Raw genomic sequence first — 10,700 nt, forward strand, 5'->3', positions numbered from 1 at the left:
TAGCGCCCGGAGCTTTTTTCGGTGCACTGTCGACCTCCGGATTATGTTTTCTTGTAGAAAACATGACCAGTGAGCTGTAAGGAGCTTCTAGGAAGAGAAAAATCTAAGAACCAAATACTGGATCGAACCCTGGTTCTTAGCGTTGGAATCCAGTACACGCTTACTACAGAGCTAATCCGTTCCCTAATTTGACTTAGTTATTAATTTAATGAGAAATTTGTATAATAATTTTTTTTAATGTGCTTGTTCAGGTAATGAATGAGCCGTACAATACTCCCGGTGAGGATTGTTACCAGGCACCTCCTGCCATGCCTCAACCTCCGTATCCTAATCCCGTTGTTCAGCCACCAGCTACCAACATACACGTGAATCCTCACTTCAGAGGACCACGTCCTCAAGTGAATCAAAGTAAGTAATCTTTTTTATTTTTTTTTATTTTCGTATAATTGGTCCTTATTCATTCCTTGAATGTATTTTCTGGGAATAATCTTTGGATTCAAACGTTTATTTACTACTATTTCCTATAAATTACTAGAATTGAGAGATAATTCTAGGGTATTATAACAACTACTGCTTTCTGATTTGGCAAAATAAAGTTTTTATTCGCAGAATTAAGGAACTTCAGGAATTCTTTTTTATTTTTAATATTTTATTTTAATGTTCGTACTGTTAGAACAAATAATAATTTCCGAATCTCGGATTAGAGTTTAATGATTCATGAATTCTATATATAGTATTATATCTTAATCACGTTAATTGGTTCTGTATCTTTTCCGTTATTGCTTACAAGAAAATTAGCTGGCTTCAGTTATATTATTCTATACCGAATGGTTATAGGTGAAGAAGTGGTATTGTATATGAAAATGTTCTATAATAAAGGACATTACAATACACCTTAAAGTCGCTTATAAGACATAAAGAGAATAACCTCTATAAGTTCCTGTTTAGGCTTGGTGAGTTATCAAATGTTAATATGTAACCATTATTAGAATACTGCTATAATGCTGTCTACAACTAAAACTTCAAACAAAGCATTTCCATTAAGTGGCCAAAATCACTCAGTCATCTTGTCAATGTTCTTCGACATTCTTCTCTTAAAACCAGCGAAAAATTATTAGAGTTTGTCTAGTGGTGCTGCATCACCAAGTATGGCTCCTTTAGATTTTCATTTGTTTATTCGATCTTCTGAATTTTAATAAATAATTAATAATTTAATTCTGAATTAGAAGAAAAACTAGTGGCAGCAAGTTTAGTGCGAGATGGTAACTAAATGAAGTGGAATTCTCAGCACCAGACTCATTAATAATCTACCTATGATAATGAATAAAAGTGCGAAACCGGTTAGGGATGCAATAAACACGCTTGCCTCGACGGTTAAATCAAAAGATATTTATCCAGCACGGCAGACCTAACAAATTTTTTGTATGAAAGGTTTTATAGGTGACGTATAAATGAACGTCAACTTTAGAGCATAGAGATTTGGACTGCATAGACTGGATCCTTTGGAAGTTTCAGCGTTAGGTTGAAACCCCAAGTTTATGCCATTGGCCCAGTTCGGGTTTAATACCCTTACATAAATAAGGTTTTAGTTATCCTGAGTGAGTTTTGAATTGTTGTCTAATAGACTTTTCAGTTGTCGGAATCGACTGTACAGTTCTGTTGTCTTAAAGTTTTTAAGTAAGGCGTTTGTCAAGGTAAAACCAAAGCCAAGGTAGATTACTGGTAAAAGTATTTGATTGTAAAAGACTGGAAGAAGAATGAAAAGCATTGAAGAATGAAGGTAATGGGTTGAGATGTCGCCTCGTTCATTTTTATGGCCTATTTTTTGAACCATATTTTATATACTCGTGTGTGTATATATTAGAACTGTCCGGTAGGACAGTTGTATAAGGGTTGATCGTCAAAAACTGCACGAAAAAGCGTAACGTTGAAAAATTTGTGTACCTTTTGGCGTTTAATCAACCCTTATACTTAACTTTTTAAACTGTAAGTTTTTGTTAAGGAGATTTATATATATATATATATATATATATATATATATATATATAGGTGAAGTAAGACTGAAGTTTTTATGTGCTATTAATGGGACTTGGTTCGTAGATAAGATGGATTGGCAGAATCATTTTCTGAGGTAATCAGGAAGGTAAAGGGGCGGGTGTTAATCTAGTGGGTATGAAGCGTGGTTTTGTAAGTAGGAGATCCTCAGTCCGAATCCCTTCTTTTTATTTGTTAGAAAAATTGGTGGAAGGAATTTGGACAAATGAGTGCATGCCGAGAGAATGGAGCACTAGCCTAATATACCCAATTCATAAGAAAGGGGATAGACTCCTGTGTGAGAACTACAGGGGAATATCACTACTTGGCGTTGCATATAAGATTTTTTTCTAGCATCTTGGTAAAGAGGCTTAATGGCTTCGCGGAAAATATCTTACAGGAGTACCAATGTGGGTTTCGCAAAGGGAAGGGGACAGTGGATCAGATCTTTGTCATGAGGCAACTACTAGAGAAATGCTGGGAGCACAAAACTCGTCTGCATATCCTGTTATGAGAGTTAATGAGAACAAGACAAGGTACATGAGTGTTGGTTCAGATTGCGATGTGAGAGTCCCACTCGAAATAGAAGGGTACACATTTGAAAGTGTGACATCATTCATATACCTGGGGGCTGAGCTGAACAATGAGAACAAAATTGAACAGGAGATAAACAGGAGAATCATGCTGGGAAACCGCGCCTATTTCGCCAATTTGAAGTTTTTCTGCTCCTCCTTGCTGTCTCGTGCAACAAAGGTAGCACTGTACAAGACATTAGTAAGGCCTGTAGTGATATACTCTGCAGAAACATGGACCCTAAGTGCTAGCGCAGTCAACACGCTGAAGGTGTTTGAGCGTAAAATATTAAGAAGAATATTTGGACCTGTGCTGGAGGAGGGTGCATGGCGAAGAAGAAGTAATAAAGAGCTGTATGAGTTATGAGTTATGTGATATTGTACAGTTCATCAAAGTGAGGAGGATAGATTGGCTAGGACATGTTGCGAGAATGGCGGAGGACAGAATGCCTCGGAAAATGTTACTTGCGGACGTTTTCGGTACGAGACGAAGAGGGCGACCGAGAAGACGTTGGCTCCAGGATGTTGAGAGGGACCTTGGAGTGCTAAAGGTGGAGAACTGGAAAAGAAGGGCCATGTGTAGAGAGGACTGGTGGAGCATTGTTGGGGAAGCCAAGGCTCACTGTGGGCTGTAGAGCTGCTTAGTTAGTTAGAAAAATGTTAATAGGAAAGTGTGCGCTTCCATTCTTGTCCGCAATAACAAATTGGTAATTGGACGTTAAGCGCCGCCTGAAAAATTAGCCGATTACTTTACTTCACTTTTAGTCTCAGGTTTGAAGTCATCTCTTCAGGTATGAAGAGTAGATTGTGTAGGGGTCAGGACCTGCAATGCAGCATTCCGGCATCAGCAAGACTGAACGGAGAAAAAATAGTTCCAACTTTCACTCGAAAATATCTATCAGTCAAGTAAGAATTTAAAATAAGGAAATAAGTTGAAGGATGCTGTTGGTCTTCCATTGAAAGCCTGCCACAACTCAAGAAACACTCCAATAAAGTACTCCTTTTTCCCAAGGTTTGCTTAAACTTAGGATATTATTTAGTCTCTTAAGCTTAAAAAAAGAAATAATAATAATAATAATATTCCAAGAAAAGTTATTTTAGGACATTTCTCAGCGAGAATTAGGGTTCCTTCAATCTGCCATTTCACTGAATCATATTGTATGACACACCCTTCTAAAATTATTGAGAGCGAAGTAAGATTATAACCGATAAGTATAATGTTTTGAACGGAAGTTTGAAAGTTTTGAATGACGGGGTCTTTTGTGGTTTGTTTTATGTACCATCAAATCAGATCTTTTCTCCACAATTGATTTTAAGAAAGAGAGGAGACCCTGCTTACTACCCTACCCTACCCTACCACAGTAAACATATTTTGAAAGAAACAAATTTTTGTAGTTTTGAGAATTAAAAAATTCTAACAGTGTCCACGGCAGATTTTAAATTTTGACTTGTAAAATCTTCGTCACATTTTTATTATTACTCATTTGGAAGATTCTTGAAGCTGTCCTGGAATTCGTACAAAACTCCTTAAAATTAATATTCGCTTTTATTATTACAGATCTTAACATGTGGAACGGAACAAACTATGCCCAAGCAAGCCAAAACTTACAATCTAATTTCCAGCCAGCTCCGCCACCATATCAAAACCAATATCAACCAAATCAGGTAAGAGTCATCAGGTGAGCTCCATCTCTTGTTTATTCTGGCTGTATGGAGTACAAAGCGGAAATGAGAGTGTCATTTCTGTATAATATGCAGTTTTGCAATGTTGATAATGTTAGCAACATTTATGTACACTGAATTCTGTCTAAGAAAAAAATTATATCTTGTTGTGTTGTAAGGAAAATTAGTGTGAGATCACTCATGACTTTTGTTTATTTATTAATCTAAGATTTAAAATATATTTTTAGGCTTCACAGTGGAGTGAAGGAGGAAGTACTAATGATTATTATTCCAGTCAGAATGCAGTCACCCCTGGTAGTAACTATGGTCACGGTGAACAGGTGAATAGTTTAGTTTTTTAGTTATAGCCTAATATAAATAAATAAATAACTTTAAGACTGATCCACTTCTTCCTGTTAATTTTCATGACTTAGAGTCCTGCTTTTAGTTACCTTTTTTTTAGTTTGAAAAATGTTAATAGTAAAGAATACGCTTCAAATCTTTGTCTACGATATCTAATTTGGTAGGTAGAACTTAGGCCTCTCCTAAAAAATAGATTTCTTAACATTTAAAGTTACGTACATTATTATATGTAAAAATGCATTATATTTTCAGTATTACAATGGTGTGAACACTGGTGCAGATCCTTACTATCATCAGCAACAACCACCTCAACAACAATCAGTGCAATCAAATTATCAACCAGTTGGGCCTAACGTGGGATCAAATTTGGCGCCGCCTCAGGTGAGAATTTTATATTTTGGCCGGTTGTTTAGATTATAGCATAGGGCGGATTCTGTTCCCCAGACTGAGTAACTAGTGAAAACTTATTTCGCCGATCCTTGTAGCACTATTTGGAGAATCTTATCGTTTTTACAAGATCCATGTTGTTTTCCACCAGTCATTTTAGCGTATTATTCCATCTCATTTCGCGAACTGGCTGTAGCATTGCAATCATACTGGATGTTTGTGAATCCGTTTCCTCTCCTCCTATCAGTGACAATTTAGGAGCTAGACCCACCTTTCTAAGCCCTATAAAAAAAGGCATGTTGCCAGATAACGGTAATCAAAGAAATGCTAAAAGCTGCCAATTCAGTTAATAATCGGTCTTTTCAGATTAATGCAGTAGCTCACAATATTGGTAGCATCTTTCACTGCGAATGATTATAAACCTTTAAAAGCGATGATGAATTACAATAGTTTTGTAGGTGAATGGCTAGCGAATCTGGTAAGATGAGCATCCATCATACATAAAATTCCTACATTCCTTGTACAAGGACGAAATAAAAATCAAGTCATAAATCCCTTTAAAAATAAAATGCTCAGGACGCTAATAAATGTTCTTCATATTTTCAAGCGTCTGCAAGAGTTGTAGTTTTTTGAAAATGTATTTATTTAAAAAAAAAAAAAAAGATCGCCAAAGTGTGAAATTTTGTTTAATCCCAGTTATCAAAATTTAGTCTAGGCAGCTAATTTTTCCTGTTATTTGCCAACTGGTGCGACATGTATGATAAAAGTGTCATTTACTTTATTGTACGGTTTCAAACAATGGATAATGTTAGTAAGAAGTGTGTTTTTAACATTCGGAGTTTGAAATTATGAGTTAGATCATTGAAAATTTTAAGAGAAATTCGTTTGGGTGTTCACACCAAATTCTTAGATTTGTAAAGCTCATCAATGTAAGTCTTAAGTCCTGAACCCAACATAATAAACGTCCCAGAAACCTGGTGCAAAAAATAAATAATCAATTTTATATTGATACCTTGTTTTCAGATGAATTGGAATGATAACAGTTATTACGGTGGTCAACAGACATCAACGGTGTCTGGTCCTCAACAGGATATTTACAATCCGCAGGTATGAAAGCCAAAAGATATCTAAATAAAATTAACATTTAATTAACATGAATATTTCGTTAAAACAAATTTTACTGTTTTTGCCACATAAGATGAACCAGCATTTGAATCAACCCCATATGTTCGGCGGCAGCAGACCTCCACATCATCATCATATGCAACTGCAACATAAAAAACCATTTATACCAATGGTTAATAAAAAGTACATTTTCAAAAATATCAAATTTCAAGGTATAAATATTAAATTTTATAACTTTATAAAGATTACAATACAATTTATTGTAGTATCTAAGACTTTCTAGTTGAATAAGTTTTAACACGTATTAAAGATACATTATTACTTTGTTATTTGTTCTTCGTTATTTATTCTTGAAATTATTCTTTGTTTAGCACCAGTTGTCAGAGGTCGAGGTGGTAAATTGTTAAATATGAGGAAAGAGCCAATTCAACCAAATAAGGTTTTTATGCTTTTTATTTTTTTAATTATTATATTTCTGATATTACAACGTTCGTATAACAGATACAGGTATCCTATTCGTATAATATGCATATATTTCAATATTTGATAGTTAACGCCACCAAAACCTGTTCGAGTAGAAACTGGAGCTCTAAGAAAGATACAGATCACAAACCTTCATGAAGTTCCTGTCACCAATACACCAGTTCAAAAGAAAAACATTCCAGAACCTGAGGTATCTATTTACTTAGTATTAAATTAATACGTTATTAGTACGTAGTACGTTAAAAAGAAGTTTTGAATAGCAAAACAACCAGCTTCAAGTGTTGGCAAATTAAATTTGGAGAGAACTTATTTATGGAAACTGATGTTTGACCAGCCAGGAAATTGTTTGGTACGAGAAAGGAATGTAAATGGCGAGCGTAAAATAGCTTAGATATACAATAGTATTTTGGATCGATCTTTTGACTCGTTATCTCTCTTGTGCAAATTTGTAAATTTCCTGTAACAATAGATAACGTATTTTAAAGGATATATCTTATTCGCGCAATCATGAAATTCGACGATGTTAGATCTGTAAACGGTGTTAGATGTTTAATGTTTTTGCTATTTTTTTAACTGACTAATGCCATTCTTCTTCTAAGCTCTCACAGTATGCCTTTCTTGTAGATATGCTGGCCAAGACAGATAATAACCTCTGCCCTTTTTCGCTTCTTCTCTTTAATTAGAGTTCAAAGGCTTTCTTAAGCTTTGTTTTCTCGCTTATTTAACTGTTGAAAAATTTGGGACAGTTCTACTGCAGAATTCCTCCATAATAATGATAGCGTCTGCAAAGGGTAGATTGCTTATTTTGGTTCTATTAATATCGAAACCATAGTTTGCTCAATTTACCTTCCAAAAAAATTGTTCAATGGTGGAGTTAATTAGATCTGGAGATAAGGGTATCCTTGATACCTCTTTGAATTAAGGAAATCTGGTGATGATTTTCCCAAGATTACTCGGCAAAGACTGATGCAGTACCACCATCAGTCAATTATCGTACCATATATGCCAATTATATTTTTGCTATTGTGTTAGCAGATGTTTCATTTTTGAGTTATATTTTACAGGAAGAAGATGAAGAAATGAAAGCCTACCGGAAAAAGATCGAGGAACAGAAGAAGCTTAGGGAACAAGTGCTGAAACAAAAAGAAGAGAAGAGGAAAGTAGCAGCTCAACAAAAATCTCAGATGTTGGCAGGTATATAGGGCCTCTAAACTGATTTATTTACCTGTGTTCGTTCATTATTTTAACTGTTATTTTTTGTTCTCTTTTCTCCGATCTTTGTTCCCGCCAGCGAGGAAAAGAACTGCAGGTTAGTAGGATTTCATTTCAATTTCCATAATATTGTTAATTTGAAAATTAATTCAAAGATGCCAAGAATTGAAAATCATTATCTGCTTTAATAATAGTTAATAATCATTATTATATCTAAAGCTGCTTTCCACAAAGAGTGCATTTTATTTTTTCACTAAAATATTTATTTCACAATATTTAGCTTCTTATTTTCTCTTTCAAGAAACTGGATAGCAAAATATGTGAAAATTTAACTTTTAAAAACGTTCTGGAGAAGGTTCCTTAATTTTTTTTTACGAAGTGTTTTATAAAATAATTTCGTTAAAAAAAGGATAGACCTTATATTGGGATTTTAGCCATCAATGTTCGCTGGTTGTATTCGATGCATTGATCCCTAAGTAGATCATGTGATCGACTCGGAAAGAACAATCTGTACAAGTACTAGAGTAGGTGACAATTTATGAGAAAGCTTTGCTGTTAATCTATTTTTTGTGAATCTTATTTTGATTTTGAACCGGCAGTCTTTCAATTAGTTGTTTTTGTAGAAATTCCAGTGCTACCATCGGCTTATTCAAAGAAGAAAGTGGTTTTACGCAGAAAAACGAGAGTAATGTTGATAATTACCACTGGACAGTATTAAGCAAACTATCTTTTAAACAACAACACACTTCATTTTTGCCAGTGTGTAAGAATATTGGCAATAATCTTCACATCATGTAGGATTCGCTTAACCTGCCATTGGTTACTGCACTATTGCAGGCCGGGTTATCCATACAAAAAAAAAATCAATATTTCGGGTGTAGAATGGAAATAATGTATTTTTATCCACATTAAAATTTAATTGTGCATAAATATAAAACGATTTCCAATAAAATTTTAATTACAGATGAACAGGCAGCTGTGACGTCAGCCCTTCATACTGGCAATGCTTCCCAACAGTTCAGAATAGTGCGGGTTAGGTTACAAGACGGAAGAACGGTCGTGAAGAAGGTAAACTTTGTTATGTAATTAATATTATGTATTGTGGAGAATTTTTACTAAACAATGTGTAATAATAAATTCTCTTGATGTGTTGATAGTTATCTACTGCCCAGATTTCTAAGTTGAAAAAAATCAGTACAGGGACAAAGCCTAGTGTCCAAGTAAAAGTAAGTAATAATTAACATTTATAGATTATGAGACTTACTGCAGGCCAAGGCTATTATTTGTAGACTAGTTTTGCCTAAGAAATCCAAAGTCATTCTTAAGTGTAAGTTGGAAACATCGTGTTAGGTGCTAAATTCATGTAGTTTCACAATTTAACTATCTCTACCAAACGCCTGGATGCAGGGGTTGAACGTCTGACCCTTATTTGACAGTGTATTAGTTTTTCATGCTGATAGGCTGTTTTTTCTTTTCAAATTAACTGATTCAGTTGTGTGTAATGAAAAGAATATTTTTTAAAGAGAGATGTGCACGGATTGTTTTTTTTAATGAAGATGTATCCCAACAAATCAGTAAAATAAAATATGTAATAAGTGAATAAGTAAAGATCAACACATAAGCAACATTGTAAGATTTATTCTGTTTTAGAATGATAGCCCACCGAAAAGTCGAATAGTTATCGTAGACAACCTTTCTGCTTCTACAACACAGAAACAGTTGGAAAATATGGCGAAACAAATGGGAAAAGTTGAAGTAAGTTACTTTTGTAAATGCCACTTCCTTTCAAGCTTGCTTTTAAAAAATTGGATGACTGTATTTTCTTTTCATTTTTTTAAAAACCTGTTAACACTAATAAAATTTGAAATTGCTTACAAAATTCCAGTAATAATTTGCTTATTAACTTAGTTTGCTCTACGAATTTTCGTTAAAAATTTGTTATTTTATCTATTTAATGAAGGAATCTATTTGACGTTAAATTCAATCTTGAGCCCAAACTTTATTATAACTTTTATACTTGTTTCATCTAGTTCACACTTGTAGAATTTCTCAAGCGTAATGTAGTTTATAATAAGAAATTAGTCATAAAATATCAACTGGAGTGGAGTTTTGTATTCTTTTTAGAAGCATATTTTTATTAGCTTTGTTTTTTGGATGATGTTAGTAGTTATGCATGTTGCATTTTAATGTAATATATTTGTTGATAGTGTAACTAAATGTATTTTTGGTTTTGGCTTTAACAAATTGTACCAATTATAAAGGATTAGGCCAGGATATTAAGTTCTTAGTTATAGATATAGGAGGAAAGAATGGGGAGCAGCGGTATGAATTTGTGGAATAAGAAAAGCGCTGTTGAAAAGTACCGGAGAAATTAACAAACTTTTAGTGCATTCTATTTTCTTTACGTTAGTAAGTGATTGAAGTAAAAAAAAATCGATTATAAGTAATATTGTTTGTTTTTATTAAAGCTACCTCCAGTTTTCACATCATATGTTAAATACAATTATTTACTGTTCCTCATGTCCTTTCTCTTCTATTTGTATGGTTTGCATGCGGTTGTTTTTCATTTGCTATTTTTTGAATAAGCACTTATTTGCTTGATGTAGTCATTTGCTGGTTGTATTTTTTATTAACAGCTTATACCAACAACAGTTAAATATGTACTTTATATCAATAGTTCCCAAATTGAATTATATTATTCATGTATTTATGTTTTTAAAATATACAATCCTCAACACACATCCTGATTGTGGGAGAGGGAATTTCTAAGTTCTAGGAACTTAGCGCGCAGACATTATAGATCCTTCTATTCTATTCTTCTTCGTTTCTTAGGAAGATCATGTAATTATCTAGTTCAAAAAA

The 10,700-nt window shown here is 33.9% G+C and overlaps 1 protein-coding gene across 10 annotated transcripts in view; it reads left to right on the forward strand.

The window, feature by feature from the left end:
• The window catches only part of LOC141450352 (uncharacterized), a 30,217-nt gene that overhangs the window by 3,791 nt on the left and 15,726 nt on the right, over positions 1 to 10,700 (forward strand). For 9 of the 10 annotated variants that reach the window (XM_074120703.1, XM_074120696.1, XM_074120701.1 and 6 more), the window contains exons 8-20: positions 252 to 408; positions 4,165 to 4,271; positions 4,517 to 4,609; positions 4,884 to 5,012; positions 6,042 to 6,125; positions 6,217 to 6,355; positions 6,515 to 6,582; positions 6,694 to 6,816; positions 7,691 to 7,820; positions 7,918 to 7,935; positions 8,803 to 8,906; positions 8,996 to 9,064; positions 9,489 to 9,593. In XM_074120703.1, the coding sequence (XP_073976804.1) occupies positions 252 to 408; positions 4,165 to 4,271; positions 4,517 to 4,609; positions 4,884 to 5,012; positions 6,042 to 6,125; positions 6,217 to 6,355; positions 6,515 to 6,582; positions 6,694 to 6,816; positions 7,691 to 7,820; positions 7,918 to 7,935; positions 8,803 to 8,906; positions 8,996 to 9,064; positions 9,489 to 9,593 (1,326 nt within the window). The remainder of the gene's footprint in view (positions 1 to 251; positions 409 to 4,164; positions 4,272 to 4,516; positions 4,610 to 4,883; positions 5,013 to 6,041; positions 6,126 to 6,216; positions 6,356 to 6,514; positions 6,583 to 6,693; positions 6,817 to 7,690; positions 7,821 to 7,917; positions 7,936 to 8,802; positions 8,907 to 8,995; positions 9,065 to 9,488; positions 9,594 to 10,700) is intronic. The other variant, XM_074120705.1, reaches the window with a different exon arrangement.

Source organism: Rhodnius prolixus, unplaced genomic scaffold, assembly GCF_049639745.1.
Source record: "Rhodnius prolixus isolate KJV_2025 unplaced genomic scaffold, Rpr scaffold_2, whole genome shotgun sequence".
In the NCBI taxonomy this organism is placed as follows: domain Eukaryota; kingdom Metazoa; phylum Arthropoda; class Insecta; order Hemiptera; family Reduviidae; genus Rhodnius; species Rhodnius prolixus.